This window comes from Lissotriton helveticus, chromosome 8 (genome assembly GCF_964261635.1).
Source record: "Lissotriton helveticus chromosome 8, aLisHel1.1, whole genome shotgun sequence".
Lineage (NCBI taxonomy): Eukaryota > Metazoa > Chordata > Amphibia > Caudata > Salamandridae > Lissotriton > Lissotriton helveticus.
Window position 1 is genome coordinate 841,220,494 of NC_136069.1, and position 26,405 is coordinate 841,246,898.

Below are 26,405 nucleotides of genomic sequence, written 5' to 3' on the forward strand. Positions count from 1 at the left end.
ATGTGGCAAATAATGTTGCTCCCTCTGCATGGTTTGAGCATTTTGGCACTCTTTATGATGCCAAAATTACAAATATTACCTCTAAAACGGTTCTCCATCCCGCTTTTCCTCCAGTCTGCCCTTTCCCCCTGAAGCCATGTTTGATCTTGTAGACGTGGTCAAATCTCTTCTTGCTGCAGGACCTGATGGAGTCCCAGCCAATGTCTTTGTCTCGGACAAGGAAATTTGAGCTCCTTATTTCCTGACTGTTGCAAATGCTATAGCAGCGGGGGCGCTAGTCCTGAATCATGGAAAGGTGCAACTGTGATTACAGTCTATAAAAAGGGGGACTGGTCCATAACTGCCAATTATAGACCAATAAGCCTAATCGATATGTGTTACAGAAAATCTTTACCTGTTGTGCACTCGAAAAGATCTAGCATTGGATCTCTGACATGACCATTCTCAGTCCCTACGAGGCAGGGTTTTGATCTAAAACGTCTACAATAGACCAAGCTTTTCAGTTTGCTATTGCTTTATTGGCAAACTGTTGTAATTAACAAGGGCAACTTACATGCAATGATATTGCTTCTATACTGACTAAACTTTACATTGATGCACCCCCTCTGGCCCAAGTTAAAGTCCCAACATTACTATTTGCAGATGATACTCTTTTGGTCTCCAAGACCATGAGTGGCCTCCTGAAACGTCTGACGTCCTTTGTGGAATTTTGTACGGACAGGGGCCTTAAGATCAATATGACCAAAACTATGCTGATGACATTTAACCCACATAAAACTTTTAAAAAGGGAATAGAATTGGGGTTACCTTTAGAAATTGTACGCAGCTTTACGTACTTGGGTATTATTTTCAGTAGTAATATGTTGTGGAAGCCCCACCTGACAAAATCAGTTTTAAAACTTAAGCAACTATCGGGGACAGTCCATAAGGAGTATAACGCCTCTTATACTAAGCCTACGAGGCCTGCTCTTCATCTATATGACTCCAGGGTCCTGGAGTCAGTTCTTTATTGGGTCGCGCTATTGGAACATGCAAATATAGATGTGCTAACTACTACTGAAAACAAATTTTATCGTAAAGTGGCACTTCTCCCTGCTAGCACTCCTTTGGTACTCCTTTTATCAGACTTGGGTGTCAGAAGTATATATGATAAAGCTAGACTTCGCCCCCTATAATACTGCCGGTGACTATGGTCCATGCCAGCACTTGTTCACTATACCACGTCCTTACAGAACATCATCTTTGCTGACCATTCTGTTAAAATCCCTTGACTATTGCACATCAAGGTGTATTATATAGCATTGGGGCTCCCTAGCTCTGGGTGAATCCAGGCAATATTAGTTTTCCATCAAAATTGGTCTTGAAAAAGTTCTATTGGATGGCATTAGAGGCCAAAGCTTTACATAGAACAGATCTTTCTAGAGCATCCAGAGAATTCCTGGATATTAAGTACCAGATAGGATACAAGGCATATTGGTATCAAGTAATTGTTCCAAGTGACAGAAAATTGTATTTTCAAAGTGAAGCGGGGACTCTCCCATTGAGGGCTTTTACAAAGCGTTGGTCTGCAAGGGCCATTTGCTCCTGCCCCCTCTGCTCTATTATGACGAGAGTATGTCCCATGTCCTTTTTGCTTGTCCTGCATACGCAAGACCCTGCAGACACTGGTTAGCCCCTGTATGTAGACAAAGAGGCCAGCACAGTCATCTAGCTGCTCTCCATATTTTGAGGACGGACTCTAGTTTATCTCCTGCTATCCCTGTTGTCAAGTTTCTTGGGGCTTTGTGGATATTAGGCCGAAAGGTTTTATCTTCATAATCCAATTGATATCACTTTTAATTGTAGTTGGTTCCTCAAAGTGTTTTTTTTTTATAACTCTTTATTAAGAAATAAAGCATGTTACAGTTGTAAGGTAACTGTAAGCAGATTGCCAGCTGTAATCATTCAAATAGTAAGTCCTCAAAGTGTACATACAGTAACTTAGGGTTGATACATTGGTCATATACATTCAAATCCCAGCAGCGATATCGTCTCTGACTCTCGGTGGTTCGCAAAAGTCCCCCCCGTAAACATTCCATAGCCCCCATATGTGCATCCATTTTTTTGGACACCCTCTGGATTCATAGATGGATTTTTCCGTTACCATGCACCAGTCCTTATCATTAGCCCAATCCCCAATCTTCGGTGGGCACTGAGCCCTCCACAACATGCAATATTCCGTTTAGCAATCATGGGACCCAGCGTAACCCATATTCCCTCTTTGGCGTTCAGGTCTGTAGGGTCCCAGATGTTCAACAAAGCCAGTTTAATGGTACACTGAATCTGTTTCCCCAATGCCTCCTCCATCCTGCGGACCCCCTTTCCCAATATATCTGAATCGCTGCACACTCCCAGAGAACGTGGATAAAGGTGCCCTCTTGGCCACATTGTCACACACTGCCACTGTCTTGGGTATAATCCGTACGGACCAGCAAGGGCCCTGACAAGTATGTTCTGTGGAGAATCTTTAGTTGGACCAGTCAGAGCCGCGAGGAAATAGCCACTTCCCAAGGGGAAGCCACCGCTGCCTCCCACTCCTCGTCATTCAAGCTTGCAACATCGTGGTCCCATTTACTTCTCAAGCGGGTCAGGGGATCTGTCATGTTATTAATAAGCTTTTTGTAGATAAGAGATATGACTTTTTCGGGTAGGTCGCTGTCTAGGATCCTATCTCGGGAGGGGAGGACTTAGCCATTTTATAATCCTGCTGTAATAGGGAAAAGGGAATCACTTCGCCTGATTTCCAGAGATCCCCCATCCTGGAGATACCAATGAGGTCCCATTTATTGAAACCCTAGGAGCGAAACAACTGACCCAACTGTTCACAGTGCCAAAGTGGCGTGACTCGTGTGAGTTTACCCTCCCAGCCCAAGCTCCTATTCGCCTCTTTCCAGACATGCACGGCATGACCGGTCGGGCCAGACAGGGCAGGCTTCAACGTGTATATAACGTGCCCTCTAAACTACCCCCCAGGAGGAGCCACCTGTTGATCTGAAAGGCTGGGTCATCTTGCGGTCTGTAACTGCATTGGTTGATTGCTGCGAGCTGCGAGGCCCAATAATACCTCTTAATGTCCAGCAGCCCAATGCCCACGTCACACCATCCTAATGTAAGTTTGTGTGTAGCGATGCAGGGGGCTTTGCCCTCCCACAGCAGATATCAAACAGTGGCGTCAAGTTCTCTGAAATACGAAGTGGCGACTGGAAGTGGAGTATTCTGTAGTGCATATAAAAGTCAGGGAATGGACATCATCTTAAATAGGGCCACTTGTCCCAGGTGAGTCATCGGAAGCAACTTTAAGTGTTAAACATCAGATTTAGGACGCATTAGCGGCAGTAGAAGGTTATTGTCATGAAATCAAGATAAGTCTTTAGAAACCCAGATCCCCAGGTATTTGAAGCCTTCAGCCGCCTCAGTAACTGCCAACTCCAAGGAAGCAAAGGGTGCTGTCCATAGAGGACATAGAGCACTGATTTAGACCAATTGAATGTGTATCCTGCGAACCTTCCAAATACTTGAAATATGTCCAGGACCACACTGAGAGACACTGCAGGGGAGGCTAAATAAAGCAAAATGTCATCCGCATATAACGATATGCGGTCCTCCCAGCCTAGTGTCCATTTAGGCCCCTAATGGCGGAGTCCTGTCGGATCCACGCCGCCAAAAGCTCCAGCGCCAAGGCTAAGAGGAGGGGCGACAAGGGGCAACCCTGTCTTGTGCCCCTGACGAGAGTAAAGACGGGGAATTTTCTGTTGTTGACGACCACTTGCGCAAGCGGTTGACAGTACAGAAGTCGCACCCAGTTGATAAATTCAGGGCGGAAACCCAGTTTGTGGAGCACAGCGAACATGTAAGGCCACTCGATGGTGTCAAATGCTGATGCCACATCTAGGGATACAACAACAGCATCCTCCATGATTTTATCCACCTGGCATAGTACTCCGTGGAGCCTGCGCAGGTTGAGGGAGGTATTCCTTGCCGGCATAAACCCCGACTGGTCCGGGTGCACCAGGCGGGTGAGAACCCGGAGTAAACGAGTGGCAAGGACCTTCGTGAGGATTTTGGCTTCACAGTTGAACAATGAAATAGGCCTATAAGACGAACACTGGTTAGCGGGCTTGCCCGCTTTATGGATGACAATGATGTTGGCCAGTCTTTGATCCTTGAGATGGACACCTTCCTTACTGCCTTCCCGGTACATATCAGTGAGAAAGGGTGCAGTCGTGTTTGCTGTAATCTTAAATAATTCTATGGGGATCCCGTTGGGGCCCGATGCTTTACCGCCACGTAAATTGTGTATGGCTTTTTCAACTCCAGCCACTTTGATATCGAGATCAAAGTTGGAGCACTCCTCCTTGGTGAGGACTGGCATCTTAATATCGCATATGAGAGAGGAAGCCTCCTCCTGCGAGTGTGTCGTGTGGGGAGTATAGAGTGATTGGTAGTACCGGCCAAATGCGTTTGTGATGTATTGTGGTGCACTAATGCAGGATTGTGAGTCAGTAGCAATTTCAACCACTACACGCTGGGCCCTAGCTCTGCGATCCAACCAGGTCAATAACTTGCCTGCCTTATCGCCACCGTCGTAGATCCTGCTGAGCGTGGCCCTGTGGTGTATCTTAGCCTCATCCGTAGCTAGGTCGGAGAACTCCTTAATTTTAATACGGAGCTTCTGACGCACTTCCTCTAAGTCCTGTATCCGAACTGCATTCTCTAAATCCCGAATTTTTCCCTCCAAGCGCACCATGTTTGCTGCCCTCTCTCTACGCTGCTCAGCAACTAGGCCCTACACAACCCCTGAATAACAGTCTTATAAGCCTTCCAGAGTACGACGGACGAGCTAACCGATCCCGAGTTTTCCTGAAAGTAGAGATCCGACTCGCTCAAGACCTTATCTCTGATGGGGGAGGGTCATGAGATACCAAGAGTTAATCGGCGCCACCCAGCCGATAGTGGGTTCGCCCACTTCTAAGCTACACTGAACAGGTGAGTGGTCAGAAATCCCCCTAGCCAAATGTTGTATGTCTTTGACAGTGTGAAGATGATGCTTGAGTGTTAGCACATAGTCTATGCGTGACATTTATTTATTTATTTATTTATTTTAAACATTTGTAAAGCGCGAAACGAAGGCCCATGGGCATCTCGGCGCTAAGTAACTGCAATGTTTGGCCAACAAGGGGACTGGCAGATCATTGATTAAAAAGCCAAGTTTTGAGGTTTTTTCGGAAAGACCAGAGGGACGTGCTGGTCTTGATCGAATGAGGCAGTGTGTTCCAAAGTTTTGGAGCAGCCACAAGGAATCTTCTGTCACCCCAGTTGACAGATTTAGTTCGGGGGATCACCAGGTCCAGGGAGCTGGAAGAGCGCAGTGCTCTAGATGGACAGTAGGGAGTAAGGTTCTGGGTGAAGAATGCTGGGGCAGCGTTGTGTAAAGCCTTGTATACCAGGCACAAGGTTTTAAACTTAATCCTCTTCCTCACCGGAAGCCAATGGAGTTGTTTCACGGTGGGGGAGACCGGATGGAATTTGGGGATTCGCCCTAGGAGCCTGGCGGCCGCGTTCTGTATAGACTGCATTTTTGTTAGCACTCTCTCCTGGGCCCCTAGAAACAAAGCATTACAATAGTCTAGGGTGGAGAGCACCAGGGAGCTTACCAGCGTTTTCGCCATGTTTTCAGGTAAAAAGGGCAGAATTTTTTTGATGAGCCTAAGTTTATGAAAGGCTGAAGAGGATATCTGGTTGGCATGTGGAAGGAAGTTCAGACGGTTGTCGAACATGACTCCCAGGTTCCTCACTTTGTCAACCGGGACTGGGGGCTGGCCCATGGATGACGGCCACCAAAGGGGGGACCACTCCGGAGAGAGATTGCCAAAAATTACAACCTCGGATTTGTCGGAGTTTAGCTTCAGACAATTGTGTGACATCCAATTTCCGATAGCCGACATGCCTTGATTGAACATGTTAGCTTTCTGAAGCCCGTCATTTTTGATGGCAAGGACCAATTGTGTGTCATCAGCGTATGATGTGAGGCTCATCCCGTGTGCCCTGATGACGTTGGCAAGGTCCGACACATAAATGTTAAATAGTGTCGGACTAAGGGATGAGCCTTGGGGGACTCCACACGGAAGTGACAGAGGGGAGGATTCAAAAGGTCCCACGGTAACGACCTGGGTCCTGTTGGCCAGAAAGGAGGCAAGAAGATTTTTGGCGTTACCTTGAATGCCAATGCTTTCGACACGATCGACCAAGGTGGTATGGTCGACCGTGTCAAAGGCCGCCGACAGGTCTAGTAATATCAGGACGGCGGTGCCTCCCGCATCCCGGATAGATCTGATGTCATCCGCCGCTTTGACCAAGGCCGTCTCGGTTCCGTGAAAGCGACGGAACCCAAACTGGGATTCATCTAGGCATTTATTATCCTCGATGAAGGAGGAGAGTTGGGCATTCATAATTTTTTCCACTGTTTTTGCTAATAGCGGGAGACTGGCGATGGGGCGGTAGCTTTTAAGTTCTTCTTTGTCAAGGGTGGGTTTTTTGAGCAACGGTTTTATTAGGGTTTTCTTTAGTGTCTCGGGATAAGTGCCAGTGATAAACATGGAGTTGCAGATGTTGGTTATAGAGGGTAAGACTGCATCCATGATAGGTCTCAGGACCTTCAAGGGACATGGGTCGAGGGCCGATCCCGATTTGATGGTGGATATAGTTTTTAGCACCTGCGGACACGTGACCTCGCTGAACTGCGAGAGAATGGGTCCTTCAGGTTGAATTGATGGTCTATGAGAGAGAGTAACATTATTGGCGAAAACCCTGTAAATGACATTCTGTGATGAGGTCCATACAAATAGGTGTATTGGAGCTCACCACGCTGCAGGTATCTCCAAACATCCACGGGGCCCATCGCACCCAAAAAACTATGGAGTCACATGTGGGACGGCGGCAGATCCTTCTGGGGCCAGTGGTCCAGGGAGTCAGAGACAATGGAATTAAAATCGCCCCCAATCAATAACCTCTCATCCGGTAAGGCGAGGAGGAGATTGTCAAGATCAATTAAGGCCTGTGTATGTAAGCCTGGTTGTATATACACTGAGACCAGATTAAGTGTGGAACCCTCCCAGATCCCAGAAATGGCAGCGTTCCTCGAAGTGTTAGTATGGCTTTTTAAAGTAATACTGCACTGGTTCTTTTTAAATATCATCATCATGGAAAGTTTTTATTATGAATTATATTGTATTTTTATCTTTCTATGTTTTATAATGTTTGTACGGTATTCATTTTATTTGCACTTTCATGGCCCTAGCGGACGAAATAAAGTATATTGAATCTTGATTATTCCATGTCTCACAAAAATGTTCTTGACAAACTCATTCAGGCCTAACTTAGTTTTAACAGAATCTGAATAAATAATGCTTTTTAAAAAATTAACGCTAAATGCTATGGTGGCTCCAATAAGGTGGGCAGAATGTTAGCAAATTACCTAAAAGATAAAAAACAAAAATCCAAAATTGAAGTAATTCATGATGCTTCCGGTAACCTATTAGACTAAGACCAGGCAGGACATTATGACTCGTTTTTCAGAGTTTTATTCCAACCTATACACTGAAGACACTCTTTCTACTCAAGACTCTCTAGACTCCTTTCTCAGTTCTATTCCAAAACTCACAACCCCATCAGGGTGAGTATTTCTTGCTTGAGACAGATATTTCATGTACTGAGATTTGTTCTGCCATTTCCACACTCCCAAAGGACAAGGCTCCACGATTAGACGGATTTGCAGTTTAATTGTGTTCTAAATTTTCTAATCTTCTTCATTCGGAATCTTCTTACTTCTGATACAACGGTCGGCTCTTTTTTAGAAGCCATGATTTGCCTAATTACGAAAAAGGATAAGCACTTCGCGCTAATGATATCATCCCCTTTCTTTTTGGCATCGATCAGTCAAAGGCTGTAACATTAAAGACAATTCTTGTGCCTTCCCTGAATATTCTACGCAGAGCTTCTTGTTGCAATACAAAGAGTTTAATCTAAAAACAATGAAAGTAAAATCAATATAATTTTTTTAACATTTCAAACAGATGATGAAAGAAGAGGCTGTACAGTATGACAAGGTAGCTTATACCATATTCTTTTTCATTATTAAGGAAGGGATTGATCTCTTGTAAAGCATGCATTTGGTAGGAGAGCAGACTTTTATTAGCTACATAAATACCTTTAAGATAGGCAATGCTTTCAAAATGCTTGTTGTCCCCATGAGCAAGCTGTACCATTTTCTGAAGAAAAAGGTGACATAACCATGTTCCCTTGCTTCTGTGATTAATAAGGCTGCCGAGTTTTAAATCCCTGAAGTGCAGCTGGAAACACAGACCATAAATCCCCTGTTTGATGGTCAGTTTACTCAATCCAACATATTAAGGGCCAAAAAATTGTTGTAGAGCAGCGCCGCAAGTCTTTTTGCTGTGCTGCCATACCCAAATTAAATGGCCAGGAAAGCACCATATTTACGAGAGACAGTGGATTCCTGCTCTTTCAGCTGGCGCAAAATTACGTGCTTTGAGCCAAAGCAGGCACCCTTGCACCATGTTGGAAGGGAATCTGCATTTTAGGCAAGATTGTTTTGTGCAGGAAGAAGCACCTTCCTGCATAAAAACATTCCAGAGAGGAGTTTTCCTTGTTCTATGTGTGCTGCTGAATTCAGAAAGATGAAAAAACGAGAAGAAATTAAAATTTCTCCTCGTTACACCTGCTCTGGGGAGGTGTAAGATTTTGGCGAAAGAGGTAAAAACAAAGAGAAATCAAAACATTTCTCCTTGTTACGCCTGCTCTGGGGAGGCATATGGTTGTGAAGGCTGCCCTAGGTTTTCGTGATTTTGTGAATCTGGGGCAGCGTCAAAATCCATGGGCGTGGCATGAGAACACCCACCCCAACGCTAATGGGACACCTCCTTGACTCGGAGTATGGTGCCACAGCGATTTGCGCTACCTAGTCTTACTCTATATCTATGAGGCCATGCAGAGCCACACAGAGTGGCTTTGTGTCCCCTCATAGATATGATTGTAAGGCATGCTTCCCCAGAGAGTCAACAAAAAGTGACGCTCCGGTGGCACAGGCCTCTTGCAAATAAACCCCTGAATCTAGAAGGTGTGCTGTTCAAAAACTGCTTAAACATATTTAGAAACATCGGCAGTAAAAGAAAATCCACATACAACTGTAGGGAATTCATCAGGGTGCTTGATTTGGTCATCTGAAAACTTTTGAGAAATTTGCAATAATATACCTCAAACTGTGGCTTCCCAACTAGGTTTCCGTGAAATGCATATATAGAAGAATGCATAAATACATAAGTGGGTATTAACAACGGTATAAATGTAGCAAGCATACATGTATACATATGTAAATGCTCAGCAAAAATGCACATGCACTTTTAAACTTTTTTTCATCAATGGGGAGCATGTTTCTTTGTTACGAAAGCCACTTCTGCTACACCTCACTGATTTTTATGGTGTTCCCTCCGCATCCCTATATATTTCCACAAAGGCACTGCTCTGTGCAAATATTTCTGAATACCTACTAATTCCTATGATTGTGAGTATTCGTCACCTCATCAAGGCAACCTCGCCTTGCAGCGCCAAGTCCTCACATATGAGATCTGCTCACTGTTAAAATTACACAGACGTGGTGTCATTTAACATATGAGTAAATATATTTCCAAGTGTACATTCATGTTTTGTGAATATATAAAGGGGATTTACACTCATAAATTCGGTCATTGGGAAATCTAATTTCAATGTAGGTGTGCAAACAGGTATGAGAAATGGGCCCCCAGTCGATATGCTTTAAATATTTCTGGAAACAACGTTAACTGTTGTATGCATGCAATTGGCTGTCCTCTGTTGCATTTCTAACAAAAATCTGGTTTTAATGTTGCTTTTCAGTTGCTGGATCAACAGTGATGTTGCGTTCTACATTACCGTGGTGGGATACTTTTGCTTGATGTTTTTGCTGAACGTGGGCATGTTCATCGTGGTCCTTATACAACTGTGCCGAATCAAAAAGAAAAAGCAACTTGGGAACCAGAGAAGAGCCACTTTTCAGGACCTCAGGAGTGTGGCCGGCCTCACTTTCCTTTTGGGAATCACCTGGGGATTTGCATTTTTTGCCTGGGGCCCAGTCAATCTTCCTTTTATGTACCTTTTCTGTATTTTTAACACCTTGCAAGGTAATGTTTCTTTCTTATTGTAAGCATGTATACTTCATAGGAGAGAAAGTTATCTATGTTGAACAACATCTCAAGTCGCTCTGACTAACCACTTTTTTCAACTCTATCACAATTGACCAGATAATTAATCATTAACAATGGATAATTGACCAGCCTTGAGCATATGTTATAAATTACTGAAACAAATCAGTGAATGTAATAACTGTTCAAAGCTTGTTCAATATTGCTTTGCAATGTTCAAGTTGGTGCGTCTGGATTTAAGGTGATGTGGATTTTTGTGTCTAAATGTAATGTGTTGCCTACCCCAATTTCGTAGCGCGCACAGCATCGCATTTTGCGATGCAGTGCGCGCTACGAATTTCGTTTTAATAATTAAATTGTGTACTTACCTGCAATTATCCATATGCCGGTTTTTAGGTCCCTTCACCCTGCCCCTCCCCCTCCCCGCTTCCCTGCCCCACCGTATCTCCCTCCACGGCCGGCGGCTGTCAGGGCCGGAGGCGAGGATTATGCTGTACTTTCTTTTATTTCCTGTCCATCAGCTTCAACATTAACCATAGGAAAAACTAACATTCCTATAATGCATGCACAATAGGTCATCCACAGTCGACCAATAGGCAGCTCCCATGGTCCATCAGGATGTGTGCTTTCTGTGAGACTCCCTCTTTCTTTTCCTGCTATCCAGCAGATAAGTGCTTTTTTCTCTCCCTTAGTTTAATTCAGGGAACTAAGAATTTACTGAATGGTTAAGAATTGCCTTAGAGCGGATTATTTCTTAAGCATTGCTTACATGGGATTATGTGAGCCAAAGTTTATTTATTGATGCTTTCACTCTGCAGCGCATTGCGATCGTTCTGCTTGTAATTAGCTTTCGGGCCGCAGGAGTGCTTTCGTGGGCTCCGCTGGTGGCCCCTCTCGTTGCTGGCAGTGCGGTGTACTCCTCTGAGTCATAGAGGGCGCATGTCCGTGTCTCGTTGTCCAGCGCCGTACTATCAGACGGGATCAATGAGAGAGAGACATGGCGCGCAACGCCATTTGTCTGCTGCACTGCCTGGAAGCCGAGACGCCCGCAAGTCGCGGGTCTGTAAAGGAATTACCACTGCCTCATTACGCCCGCTTGCGGGTCTGTAATTACTTTAATTTTTAACGCATTGTTGGTGTGAGTTCCCGCAAAGGGAGGAGGCGGTTTGGGGGTGGCCCAAGTGTAGTCTGACACCCGGAGTGATAAAGGGTGAGTCGCCCCTGCTAGCGAAAGGGCTCCTTCCACCTCGCTCCAAGTGGAGCCAAAAAGCCTGTGACTTAGTCACACCTGGAGTCAGCCTTAGGCTGGATTAAACCTTTTGAGCCGCAGTAACCCCTTGGGAGTGCGGAAGGTGCACACAGGGCAGCTATCCAGAGTTAGGCACGCATATTGCCCTATTCCTGTGCTACCAGTTGCCACTTTTGGTCCTGTGACAGCCAATTGCTAGGTGATCACAGTTATCGTCATGGAGGAGGATTATACAGAGGAGGAGTCTCTGCAGGTCCTCCCGCTTGAAGATGAGTTTTGTGATGCGGTGGATGCGTCCATCCACCAGGCTGTGGCAGCAACCTTGGGCCCTTACGAGTGCTGCATTATGCAGTTTGCTTACTCTTGCCAAGCTGAGCAACCAAAGCGCGCCCAGAAGCGGAAAGGGGCCTCAAACCTGGACGTGGGGGCTTTCGAACATCTGAAGAGGGCATTCTTGGCCAGAACAGTGGTAGGGTGTCAGGCGATCATCCCTGAGGCCCCAGTGGACCCAGTCTAAACGAAGCAGAAGAGGATTCCTTGGGGTAATCTGCAGACAAGGCAGGCCCCTCTAGACCCTGGCATCCCATAGGGTCGCCCTCCTCAGATACGCCCAAAGGCTTGGAGGAACTCTCGGTCACGTTAGTCCCTGAAGTCTTAGTGCATCCCCGGTCTGCAGAGTGAGCCCCCTCCCCCAAAGTGTCTTCTTTTGTGGAAAGCCACCTCCTAAGCCCCCTTAAAAGGAGGTGAGAGCCTGCCTCAGGGCAGAATGTCCCCACCCCACCTTACTGGGCAAGGTTTTACACCATAGGGGTCACGTCCATTATGGGGGCCCGGTAGGACGTATCAACCTGCTATCAAATGGAAATTACCTGGCCACCGATTCAATATTCTGCTTATTTAGTCAGCAGATTGAAAATACAATACATTTAGTCATTGTACCTTACTTTAGCAATTGTACCTTATTCAAATCACCTTTAAATAACAATTATTTATACCTGATGCATTAAAGGATTACACCAGTTCATTCTTCATTGCATAATTTTCTGATGACATAACAAAAAATATTTACATGAGCAAATAACAAAAGACATTAAAACCATATCACTGCATCAACTTTTTTGTGATTTTTTTAATTACACCAGTCAATACTGTAAACTGCCTGCCTGCACTAAGACTATTTTCATTTCTATGTTTTCCAGAGCGCAATGACAGACTTGCTATGGGGAAATAATTATTTTTCCGGTTCTCTCTCAGGGTATATTTTGTGTTATTGCACCCTCACTAGAGTCCCAATCAATGTGAGTCCCTCGTAGCCCAATGTGGAAAAGCCGATGCGTTTCCAATCCCCCTCTACATTAGGGGATTATCATCAGGGCTGGACCACGGTGTAATCTTATGTTCATCAAAGTGGCTCACTCTTGTAGTATGCTTTTCTTCTGTGGTTCGTGTGTACTCCGTATCCTCACACGTGTTTATTGTTTGTTTCCAATGCTTGTTTCCTTTTCTTTGTTAAACAAACTGAAGATTTTAAGCTCCTTCTTGGAAGTAGTTCCCTCTACCTTCAATGTGTACTCTCCACTTTACCGTCCTTTTTTATCGTTGTACTAACAATCCTTTGCACGTGTAGTCTTGATGGCGTTATGAGAGCGCCATTTCAACCACAGGTCGTCAGTCGTGTATCCAAATAAACATGCAAGGTGGCATTAACTCCAGAGGTGGACCCAAGAATGGCCAGGTTCCTACAAATGTATTTTTTTCTAAATGCAAGCGTGGCTGGGTCAACTTCTATGCATAACCACAGTAATAAGTATTGTTCCCAAACTAAGCTTATATGCTCTCAAGGATAAAGAGGAAACAGCCACCAACGTTCCCAGAATTTTTAAGGACAGAAGGTCCCAAAAATGTATACTTAACAAAACAGTCTTTAGCCTAAGCAAAAGAATGGTAATGTTCAAGAGTGCGTAGATCTTCTTTAATTTCAAATGTTCATTCCATGATAATCACTTCCAGTATTTGCATCATTACAATGGCAAACACATTCACAGTTAGGCGATAGGCGTAGCCAGCACATGTTTCGTCATAGGGTCATCACCCTTCGACTTCCTCAGGGCTACAACAACAGAAACAGTCAAATAAGCCCTGTAACTATTAATGATATCATAGTTTCTGAAGGTTAATCTGGTTAGCTTGTCTATAAAAACCGCTTACTCACAAAAAGTATTTTATCACAAGAGGTCGCAGGGAACTCAGGAGGATGTTGGCCTGCTCCTCAACTTCTTTGAGGCAAGTGGCTCACCTGGTAGGCCTCTTAGCATCCTCAATTCAAGCAATCTTTTTGGGACCGTTGCATTACAGAGCTTTGCAATGCCTGAAGGCCTCTCACCTTCGCAGGGGACTGCAATAGTCTGATCAGGAACATATCACAGAGGAAGTCCGCTTGGAAATGAGATGGTGGCTAGATCATATGGTATCATGGAACGGCAGAGCCATCTTCGGGTGCGACCCAGAGTTGGTGATAGAGTCCGATGCCAGTAAGTCCGGTTGGGGTGTGTGATGCGGCAATTCCTTTACAACAGGAAGGTGGTCAGCCGAGGTAAGCCATCTACACATCAACTTCCTGGAACTGATGGCAGGTTCCTTCGCAATCCCATGTTGGATGAAGGACAGGGTCTCTTGCAACGTCCTCCTGAAGATGGACAGTGTCTTGGCCGTTCGCTACATCAATCACCTCGGAGTGATGAAGTCCAATGCCCTAGTGGTCCTTGCTAAGGACCTTTGGACGTTTTTTCTCTCCAACAACATTTCTGTGTCGGGGGAGTACCTACCGGGAGATTCCAATGTAATTGCAGATTGGTGCTCCGGGAACTGGTCGAACCTCAGCTTCCTCCGTTCTACACCCACAGTTGTTTGAGGCTGCATCGCGGCTGGGGCCCGTTTTTGATAGACTTCTTTGCATCTTGCCTTGACCATCAGCTTCCTCAGTTCTATAGCTGGAAGCCAGATCCTCTCACGACTGCGGACGCTTTTCTCCAGGATTGGTCCAGGGAGTTGGGGTACGCCTTTCCCCCTTTCGCGATGATAATGAGGCTCACGGCACAGATTTGAAGACAAAAGGCGAGGGTGGTATTAATCACACCATGTTGGAGGTCTCAAGTGTGGTTTCCAGTTTTTCTGGAACTTTCCTGGGATTATCCAGTCATTCTACCCAAAGATCCATTTATTCTGAAGGATCCCCAGAACAGCCCTCACCCCCTGGTCCAGCAAGGGAGAATGCCTTTAGTGGCCTGGCGGATTTCAGGCATTGCTGGAGAGTCGCAGGCCTATCGAACGAAGCTAAAAAGCTACTGGGAGCAGCTTTGGAAGACAACACAAATAAGCGCTATAGATCAGCATGGACCAGATGGGTTAATTGGTGTGTTCGGAATTACCAAGATCCCATGTAGTGCGAGGTGGTAGCCAAGGCGTCATTAGCATCACAAGGCCTGGCATACCTCACCATCAACTCTTATAGATCTGCGATTTCTGCAGGTCATCTGCCAGTCCAAGGGTATCTGATAGGAGATCATCAGATGATTTGTAAACTGATGCAGGGAATCTGCATACGCTCCCTCAGGAACCCAGGATTTGTCGTTATGGGACATCAATAAGGTTCTACACTTTTCAATCTTGGCAACCCAATAAATACTTGTCTCGTAAAGAACTGTCAGCTAAGTAGTCAATGATCTTGTGTCTGGTATCATGCAGACGAGTGTCTGATATGAGAGCCCTGGACAGAATGGGAACGGTGTTTACAACTGAGGGGATCACCTTCCATATTGTCCGATGAGCTAAATCGACTCCAGAATTTTGTCTTATCCAACTTTTGATAAGTCCCCAAAGTTATGCGTTGTCCACTGCCTCAAGGAGTACGAGAGTATGACGGACGAGACACGTACACTGGGGGAACGACAGTTGTTGATCTCTCTGAGGAAGCCTTTCAAGGCGGTTTCACAACAAACTATAGCCTTTCAAGGCGGTTTCACAACAAACTATAGCCTGTTGGATTAGATGGGTGATGCAAGAGGTGGGTATTGATGTCTCAAGGTTTGGCGCCCATTCAATAAGGGGAGCAATGGCTTTGAAAGCTTTCTCCTTAGGAGCCAGGTTAGAAGATATTATAAATGTTGCAGACTGGTCATTGGAATCCATGTTCAAGAGGTTCTACTTCAAACTAGTCTTGGACATGGCGTCGTTGGTGGTGGATAAGCTTTGAACGAGCATAATCCTCGCCTTCGGTCCTGACATAGAATGAAACATTTCCTAGTAATCATGAAGCAAAGTTTCAATTCTGTTAAGGACGCGGAGGCAAGGATTATTCCCGCCCGAGGTTCCGAGAGACCTATTCCCAACCCAGATACATTAGGTCAAATGGATACAGGACTGATGCTCTGTAACAAGGTATGAGTAAGTTTTTAAGAAAGATGGAAGGTGCACTCATTGCGGAGTCAATAAAGCAAGCAGAGATCTGTTCCAAGGTTACTTCTTTTATTTAGTCAATCTTAAAAACTGGCACACAGTCACCGCGTTTCGTTCCCAATTTTGCCAGAGAGAACTTCGTCAGGGCTAGCACCCAAGAGTTATAGAGTATCAAGTATCCTGAGTTCTGTATTGGGAATATAAGAAAGTCCCAGTCGCCACCGTCCCATCGGGGGGCCTATTATCTATGCGGTCCTGGTGTTTATACTTTAAAGCGGCATGGTCGTGTTCGTAATGGCATGATAACCAGCACAAATCTGATTTGTGCTGGTTATCATAGTAGGTCCCCTGATGGGACGGTGACGACTGGGACTTTCTTATATCCAATACAGAACTCACGATACTTGATACCCTATATCTCTTGAACGCTAGCCCTAACGAAGTTCCCTCTAACAAAATTGAGAACAAAACACGTTGGCTGTGTACCAGTTTTTAAGATTGACTAAATAAAAGAAATAACCTTGGAACAGATCTCTGCTTGCTTTATTGACTCCGCAACAAGTGCACCTTCCATCTTTCTTGTAAATTTGGCTATTATTGGCACCTCTGGACGGCGGGTGCAGGAAGTGATTGCACCACTTTACATTTTATTGTACATATGGACTGAATGAGCTTGACCTTGATCTGCGGTTTGTTCTTTTTCTATAAGTACGTTTTTATTAAGAAATGCTTTTGATTGTATACATTGCAAAGTGTAACATGGGATACATTTACTTGCATAAAGGTCCATATGGTATCTGGCAAATGGTTTTGATGAGTAATGCTTATTGGGACTTCCTGGAGAATGGAGTCATCGGTTTGATTTCCATCATATTTCAGGGCCTGATGGTTCCGAGACAGATTAACAAGGCTCAAGGATAACTGTGAGTTGCAGTCAAGAAAGAGAGAGTCCCATAGGAAGCACACAGCCTGATGGACCATGGACGCTGCCTATTGGTGGACTGTGGATGACCTAATGTGCATGCATTATGCGCATGTTAGTTTTTGTTATGGTTAATGTTGAAGCTGCAGGAAAGGAAATAAAAGAAAGTACAGCAGAATCCTCGCCTCCACGCCCTTAATAGAATTGAAACTTTACTTCATGATTACAAGGAAATGTTTCATTCCCTTAGAAATCATAGGTGCTGTTTCCTCCCTATCATATCACGTCCTTTTCCTTCCACACACAAACCCTCTGGAGATTTAAACTGACAACCAGGTGAAAGGTGCACAATTCAAGGGACATTTTATGTTGTAGACTTATCAGCTAAATCTGTGTTTGGCTAAAAACCAAAGGGCCTAATAAATATCCCAATACATGTGTGCTGCTTCATAGTAGATGTGTTTTTTTTGGTATAGATGTATCTATGTGGTATTTCAGTAGCACAAATTTAGCCAAAAGGCAGCAGTGGCTCATATTGTAAAAGGAACCACAGTAAAGGTTCTCCACTCTCTTCTATCTGCAAACAACTGCTTGGATTTGAGAACAATATCTAGGACTATTGGAAATATGTTCCCTCTTCCAGGACAACAAAGAGTTTTAATTTCATCCATTTAAAAAAAATTCTCCTTATAGCTTTCTTCACGGTCTAAATAGAGGCTCAGGGTTCTTTAACACTGAAGATTTCACTATTAGAAAAGATATCAGGAGGGGGTTCGTGCGCTGGGGGGGTCGCGCGGGGGGTTTGCGCAGGGGGGGGTCGCTGCAAGTCTATCACTGTCCAAATTTCACCAAGTCACAACTGCTGCATGTCTAAACACTGTCCATATCTCACCATGTCACAGCTGCTGCATGTCTAAACACTGGTCAAATCTCACCAAGTCACAACTGCTGCATGTCTATCAATGATCAAATCTCACCGTCACAACTGCTGCATGTCTAAACACTGTCCATATCTCACCACGTCACACCTGCTGCATGTCTATCACTGTCCAAATCTCACCAAGTCACAACTGCTGCATGTCTATCACTGTCCAAATCTCACCAAGTCACAACTGCTGCATGTCTAAACACAGTCCATATCTCACCATGTCACAACTGCTGCATGTCTAAACACTGGTCAAATATCACCAAGTCACAACTGCTACATGTCTATCACTGATCAAATCTCACCGTCACAACTGCTGCATGTCTAAACACTGTCCATATCTCACCACCTCACACCTGCTGCATGCCTATCACTGTCCAAATCTCACCAAGTCACAACTGCTGCATGTCTAAACACTGTCCATATCTCACCACGTCACAACTGCTGCATGTCTAAACCCTGGTCAAATCTCACCAAGTCACAACTGCTGCATGTCTATCACTGATCAAATCTCACCGTCACAACTGCTGCATGTCTAAAGACTGTCCATATCTCACCACGTCACACCTGCTGCATGTCTATCACTGTCCAAATCTCACCAAGTCACAACTTCTGCATGTCTAAACACTGTCCATATCTCACCACGTCACAACTGCTGCATGTCTAAACCCTGGTCAAATCTCAACAAGTCACAACCGCCGCATGTCTATCACTGATCAAATCTCACCGTCGCAACTGCTGCATGTCTAAACACTGTCCATATCTCACCACGTCACACCTGCTGCATGTCTATCACTGTTAAAATCTCACCAAGTCACAACTGCTGCATGTCTAAACACTGTCCATATCTCACCACGTCACAACTGCTGCATGTCTAAACCCTGGTCAAATCTCACCAAGTCACAACTGCTGCATGTCTATCACTGATCAAATCTCACTGTCACAACTGCTGCATGTCTAAACACTGTCCATATCTCACCACGTCACACCTGCTGCATGTCTATCACTGTTAAAATCTCACCAAGTCACACCTGCTGCATGTCTAAACACTGTCCAAATATCACCAAGTCGCATTTGCTGCAGTCTTATCACTGTCCAAATCTCACCACATCACAACTGCTGCATGTCTGATTACTACATTTCAGTGATCATCGTCCGCCCAGACCGCCCCAATGAATGGCTCTAGTTTTATATCTGTGGCCACTGAGGAGACTTTACTAAATGTAGGTTTTCTAGTACCTACCTAAGTTTATTTACTTTGCACACTTCTCAGACTCTTTCAAATCCTCATTTTTAGGTCTCGCGTAAGCTATCGCTATTCGAGAGATTTAGTAAGGGGCACCAGAAAATGCTCCCAAAGACCTTTGGAATGCGGTTTATGGCCAGTGCATGTGAGGCATTCAAGCGTGAAGCTGGCATCGGACTTGAAAGCAGCAGACTGCTTTCGCCAGCGAGCGCTTGGCCTCACTTTCTGCTCCCCCTCTTACAACAATTAACTTTCGTTATCGCTCACACCCCATATGCTCGTTCCCTTCCACCCGTCCTTTGATATCCGCTTTTCTTGTTGTTAAAAACCATTGCGTTGGTTCACTCGCTCACAATTTCTGATATGAAAACATGCACGCCCCGCATGACTGCCCTTCTTCCTGTTTTCATCATTCATTCACACTGTTTGTGACTTAGAACCCGAAACGCACTCACCCTGAGAATGAACGTGCACACTGTCGCAGCAGAGCGTGCGCGCACTGATACGAGAGCATGCATACTCTAGTATCAAAGCACTTACACTGCTGCACGCCTCACACTGCTGCATGCCTCACACTGCTGCATTACTCACACTGCTGCATGCTGCACGCCTCGCACTGATGCACGCCTCTCATTGCCACACGCCTCACTCTGCTGCTGCACGCCTCACACTGCTGCTGCATGCCTCACACTGCTGCTGCACGCCTCACACTGCTGCTGCACGCCTCTCACTGCTGCACGCCTCACTGGTGCACGGCTTACTGCTGCATTACTCACACTGCTGCAATACTCACACTGCTGCACGCCACACACTGCTGCACGCCACACAACACCACCACATCACTCAGGGACACCACTACATCACTCAGCGACACCACCACATCACTCTGGGACACCACCACATCACTCTGGGACACCACCACATCACTCAGCATCAAAACAGCACTGTCCTTGCTTGCTACCAACAAGCATTGCCATAGCCAATAGGACTCGCATTAGGAAAGTGTAAGCTATTGGCTTTGTGAATAACAATGCTATTAATTTATATATTTTCAAAGCCAACACATATTTAAAAAAAATGTCATTTACAATACCAATAGCTCACACTTTCCTAATGTGAGACCTATTGCATTGCAAATGCTTGTTCTTGTTTTATTATTCTTATGAGAAGGACATACTGTTCTGTTGACGAGTACAAACGTTACCATTAGATAAATAGATTGTTCTGCCATTATGTTGTTAATTTGCTACCAAATTGAATTCACGTGCTGCCTGTTTATTACTATTAAAATAGCAAGAGGTAAGTTCCCCCGATATGACAGCAGGTTACTATCACTGTTATTCTGGTGACCTCTTGTTTTGTTAAAACATGCAGGTTTCCCTAATCTGGTCTTAATGTTATCCCATCTGAAAGGGACCGTTCTCTAAAAATTTATTTTGCTAAATCTGTGTTTTATTTTATTAAACAACAGTCTTTGGTTATAACTTTCTAAAACCGAGTTTACTGAAGCAGAACTTGTTAGTCTGGCTAATTAAAGAGGGATATCTGTTGCACGTTAGTTAACCCAAGCAGCACACGTGTTACCTTGACCAGATTTTCTTTCTGAAATAAACATTTAATACAAGTGACTGACTCCAATCATTCGAGTATGTATAGAGTCGATTAATTTATGGATGTAAAAAATTGCATTTTCTATCGAGCGTCGTCAGACTACGCCTCGGTAATAAATCTTGGTCTCAAATGTACGGCTGTCCTCTCACAAGCTTTAAACAAGCACAGAACAATGCATGTGATGTTTCTAGTTTTCAAAGCGTGAGAGAAAAACTCACTAAAATCCAGTGTGTCACCTCCGGGCAACAAATGTCTGAATAAATCATTTCCAACATGAGTGCATCACACCCCAGAATTCACATTTTATTGTTGTTATGTATTTTTGGTGCGAGTGGGGCGGATCTGAGACTAAATGTACAATCCGTAAGAGCAGGGGTATCCGAGGACACATTAAAAGTGCGTGTCTGAGTGTGTGTGTGTGTGTGTGTGTGTGTGTGGGAGGGGGGGGGGGTTATTGGTGCTCTCTTGCCTGCACAGCCTCGAGGTTTCCACGGTTCCGGAGCGCCGTCACTCTGTCTCAAATTCAGACAGCCCATGTTTGCAGACAAAAGCAGGCGGGCTTTGCCGAGAGAGGGGTTAAGGGGGCATTTCCCATCACTCCACACATTCCAGCTCACTCGTTGCATTTCTCTACACCCTGCACGCTAAATATAACTGCATTTCACGGGTTCTTTTTGAATATATATTAAAGGGAGGGCGCGCACTGCAGACATGACTGCATGGTCAACGCCAGATCACCCCATCGCCGCATCCGCGGGACGGTTGAGTTTAGCGTAATTACAAACGTTTTACGTCCGAAACCACACGTCTCTCTGGTCGTGCCCCGCCCTGGCTCTCCAAATGCATTTCACGACACCCCCATGCCTCTCACACACCTGCAGATGCAAATTGATTGCGGTGTGAAATATTTACATGATTAAACAAACTCCTTACATTTTTAGAGTCCTCGAATACATATATACAAGTGTATGCCATTATTTGTTTATTTTTATTTGAAAGGTTTTATATAGCGCTGGCTAGACCCGGAGGTATCAGAGCGCTTTACATGAGTATCAGACCATAGTTGCAGGCACAGTTATATCAGTATATCCAAATATGGCAGGTCGTGTAATGCCTTCCAGGGTACCTTATGTGCTGTCAGACCCCCAGCTGGAACATCGCATAACAGCAGCCCTCCAGGAATCACCCGCGTATCTAGATCCCGCCTCTGCACCGGTATCCTATATGCTTGCAACGTATCTTATTAAGCAATGGCACCTGAAGTTGGAAAGTCATGTATAAGCAGCTGTCCAGCAACCGGTCTATGTGTCCTACCCAGTGGTCGAAGTGGGGAAAAAAAAGTAGGGGAACTGTGGGCGGAGAATCAGAGGGCGGGCATAAACTGAAGATTGGATCAGTGGACGGAGTCGGAGGTGTGGCTAGAAATAGCAAAACATATCAATTTTTAGTATGTTTGACATTTCACTGACCAGTTACAGCTTATAATGTTATTTAATTCAAACAATGGATAAACATGTTTATTTGAGGTTTATTATATACGTTATTTACATTTAATACATTTACAATCTGGGACTCGTTTCCAATCACAGAATATTCCAAATACGCTTATAATTGGAATCATAAGCCATTTGTGTCCGAGCCATGCAGTTTCTTTCATCGGCACTTCTCCTCCCTTTTTCGAACCATTTCTGAACATAAAATTCAGGTTTAAATTCTATGACAGGAAGCCCCACAATATTTCTGAACATGATATATAAGACAAACAATTTATTGATATTCCGTTCTGCAGTGGTTTGAGCACCTCATTCATTACACTAAAGCCCCGTTCACATTCAGCAGTGGAGGTACTAAAGGTGTCTATAATGTGCACTAATGGTTTCAGGCTTCCAGGGATGCAATTTTTATTTTCTTTGTACTCTCTGAAACCAAGGATGTACTGCCTAGTATCAAATACATGCAACCTGCTACAAAGGTTTTGTAATTCTCCCTCACCATATAAGTTGTCTACTGGATCTGGCTAATAAACTGGTTGTAGGAGTTTCATTCTATGTACCAACTCTTTCTTTTCCATTTCGTCAATGTTTGTGGTTGTGCATGTAGAAACATTTGATGCATTAGTCATTGTCATCCCTTTTCACAGGTTATTTGCTAAGCTTCTAAAGAACTGTGCCCTATTGATGCTAACACAGCCTTTGTTCTGTTGCAGTCCTACACAAGTAAACTATATCCATTCAGCAGCATTTAATGCAGTTGTAGCAAAGGGCCCAGGTGAATCAGCCATTGATTCAAGCACTAAAACCTGCATCTGTATTGAACGATCCGCCTCATATATGATCATATCATGCCGCAGCAGCATTCTAGATAGGTCCCCCAGCTGGAACTTTGCGTTGTGCTTGTACCACTGTGGAAAAGTCAGCCCATAACACACCTGATGCCCAGGCTGCTGGTGCAGGACGCCTCTTAGTTCCCATCTTGAACAATTACAAAATAAAGAGACGGGCGCTGGAAGCAGGGAAACAAGAACAGAGTTTATTTCTAATGAGGAGAGCCTGTCACTTCGGACACTCGCATAGTGTCTTCAGGAGGTGCTCTCTCCTCCCTACCCGCCACACACACGCACACACCTTCTCATGAGGCTTCGTCTTTTATACACATGTTTATGATGCACAAACATTCCTTATTACAATAAAGACGTTGTGAAGTAGGAAAAGGCATGCTTGGAATCCCAGCTTCAGGCCTATTCCCATACCAGTTGCTCAAAAGTCATCCTCCCCTCCTGGGTGTAACAAGAGATTGTGATCTCTCAGCCGGACATTCCTACCGGACACGAGGGCAGGAGGGGATGATCAGGTCAAAGGTTGGGCAGGCGATAAGATCGGGCACGTTGGTTGGTGTATCACGGTTGTGTTATGCTGGGCAGGGAAAAGGGGGGTGTACATCCACGAGGCTTGGTCTTAGGACTTGGGACCGGGTCAAAAGGCCAAGTGTAGCCGGGGGGGGGGGTTGTCAGCTGAGGGGAAGGGTGTTCTTGGGAGGAAATGGGGGGGTGTGCGGGTCAAGCAGGAGTGCTACTTCTAGAGCAGGGTCACGCAGAGGGAGAGGGTCTCATGGCCGATGCATGAGCAGTGCGCGCGGGGAGGGGTGCCGAGGGTTTAACAAGCGGGCAGAGAGGCCATGGTGCCTAAAATGGCTGTCGTGTACGTGTGGGCATGGGTCTATGCTGGCGGGATAACACAGTCAGTGTTCAGCGATATCCGTTCTGCTTACAACAAGGGGTACTGTGAACACAAATGAACACCGCTTATGTACATATACATTGTCATTTTCAACAGTCGCTGCTTTTTTACATAAGCTAGTTCAGTTCTATACAGTCGATACGATAGGCGGAATGCGGTACATGTGAATTTACATTTGTCGGGTTATTCATACAAGTCTAGAGATCGGTATAATACTTAGTCGGGGTCAATCAAGAAAAATGTTCCAAAACATTAGAGAATCAAGTTCAGACTTTCTCTCCGGTGACATCAACATACAGTAAAAATGCTCTGATACCTTCGGGTCTTGTCAGTGCTATGTGAGACTTCTGGAAAACTAAATACATGAGTGACCGATGAAACATTTTTGAAAGCAACACAAAATGGTTGAGGGAGGAATTCAGTTCGATACAAGCAATTAGTGAAGGGGTGGGCAGAAAGTTCAGGAAGGGGGGTCTTTGTCACAGTGTCTTTTTAACAGAGTCCGTCTTCTTTCGTTGGCGCTGTTGAGCACCGGCGGTGGAGCTATAGGTCCAGCTCGGATTCATCCTTACGCGTTGCAGGGTGCGATCAGTCCTCTGCTGTTAGATCACAGTCCTGTTTCCTAACTGATCTCCTTAGGGGTGCCTCATGCTGGGCACCTGCGTGTCTTTCTTCTTCCGTGGCAAAACCTTATTCTATCTAAATGTTGCTCTTCTCTTCTGAGTCAAAAGTTATGCGAAAAGGGTGATGTTGTTGAATAATCGAGGGGAGAGAGGGCGGAGTGGGATCAGATCTTTGAGCACACCAAGGGACCAAAGGAGCAAAGGATGACGAGCAGGCAGGCCCACCAGTCGGGCTCAAAAGGGACGGGGACTTCAGGCACGAGTGGTTCAGCAAATCGAGGGCTTCAAGGCAGCCCTTCATTTCTTTATCTGCCGAGTTTGAGAGTGGTGCCTCGTCCCGCGTCTCGTTGCTCTGCGATTCCACCTTTGGTCGCGGTCACACGTGCTTCATGATCTGTGGCCAGGCTGTGCGGCACGTCCAGCTCCTCTCCTCCGGTGATTGTATCTTTGAATGGGTACAAAACAAGTTTTAGAAAACTGGCAGAAGAAGACATTTATACATCTCAATTCCGTCCTCAATCCTAAGTAGGTGGGGGATAGGTTCATCGGTCACAGTCAGAAGTCATCACTTTTAGAGTCTATGTAAGAGGGCATTTCCACTGCATTCGTAAGCCTATTTGGCGTTCATTCGTGACGTACGTGGAGAGAAATTGGAATCCTATCAACAGTGTATTATATCAAACTCGAAATCGAGTCCTTAGGTAGAGACTCGCCCTTTTTCTTTAAAACCCAAGTACTGACAATCTTACATTTCCCTTCGGGGTCGGCTAACTCTTGCAAGCAGGGGGTTATCATCATGAGAGGGGGGCAGAGGTTACACATGTTTTTCTTGGGAAGCGACCGTTAATCGAGGCCAGCAATTACGCTTCGGGGATAGCTGATATGGAGCTGGGGTCAATCGGGAGAAGCGAGGACGCTTTGGACAGGAAGCTGGGGTCAATCGGGGGAAGCGAGGATGCTGTGGACATCCGCACCTAAGTGCAGAGGGGTGAGGTAATCTGGGCATTGGGAATTGCATTTCTAACGAACTGAAAAACAGAGGGCCATTTGACGTTATAGTCCCCCTATAAAAGGGCCAGATTAGGGGACATCAGTCGTCTTACCTGTCCTTTCCTTCATTACCAACTCGGGTTCTATCGTTTTGCAGAAAGGAGAGGTAGTAATATGGCAAGTTACAATCGTTTCAGTTCCTGTCAATTTTGCCGAACATCTTTGTGTTCGAAGAGACCCAATTAGGTTTGTGCCGGGGGGGCACAACGTTACCATACAAGGAAGGAGGGAACAGGGGGGAACCCTGAGAGAGAGAGAGAGAGAGAGAGAGAGAGAGAGAGAGAGAGAGAGAGAGAGAGAGAGAGAGAGAGGGAGAGAGAGAGAGAGAGAGAGAGAGAGAGAGAGAGAGAGAGAGAGAGAAGAGAGAGAGAGAGGGAGAGAGAGAGAGAGAGAGAGAGAGAGAGAGAGAGAGAGAGTCCGCCCTCTAAATGGTCCATTCGGTACACGTATGACATGGAGAGAGAGAGAGAGAGACGTGCACAATAATGGGCCATTCAGTGCGCACACAACACAGAACAGCAGGGGTTAAGTAATACGGAAACACAGGCAGGGGGATGACGTAGATCCATACATTTACGTACACACAAACTCAGGCGGGGGAGACAGTACATGTATTATTTACAAAAATCCAAGACAAAACATAGAACAGTTATTGGCCAAAAGGATCTCTTCCTGTGTGCTGCGCATCCTTAGCATCCCAAGCTCTTTTTACCTTTTTCTTCTCTTTTATCGTCGGATGCCTTTACTGGTGGCTTGGGTTGTACACACTTACGCCTTTGGCAACTGGTCAAGAGCTAACCTGATTGGGCTAATG

At 45.3% G+C, this 26,405-nt stretch overlaps 1 protein-coding gene across 1 annotated transcript in view; it reads left to right on the plus strand.

Annotated features, from left to right (window-relative positions):
• LOC144772946 (adhesion G-protein coupled receptor G2-like) overlaps nt 1–26,405 on the plus strand; it is a 1,412,864-nt gene that overhangs the window by 1,262,935 nt on the left and 123,524 nt on the right. Inside the window, exon 34 of the mRNA XM_078657647.1 lies at nt 9,970–10,253. Coding sequence (XP_078513773.1) covers nt 9,970–10,253 — 284 coding nt within the window. The remainder of the gene's footprint in view (nt 1–9,969; nt 10,254–26,405) is intronic.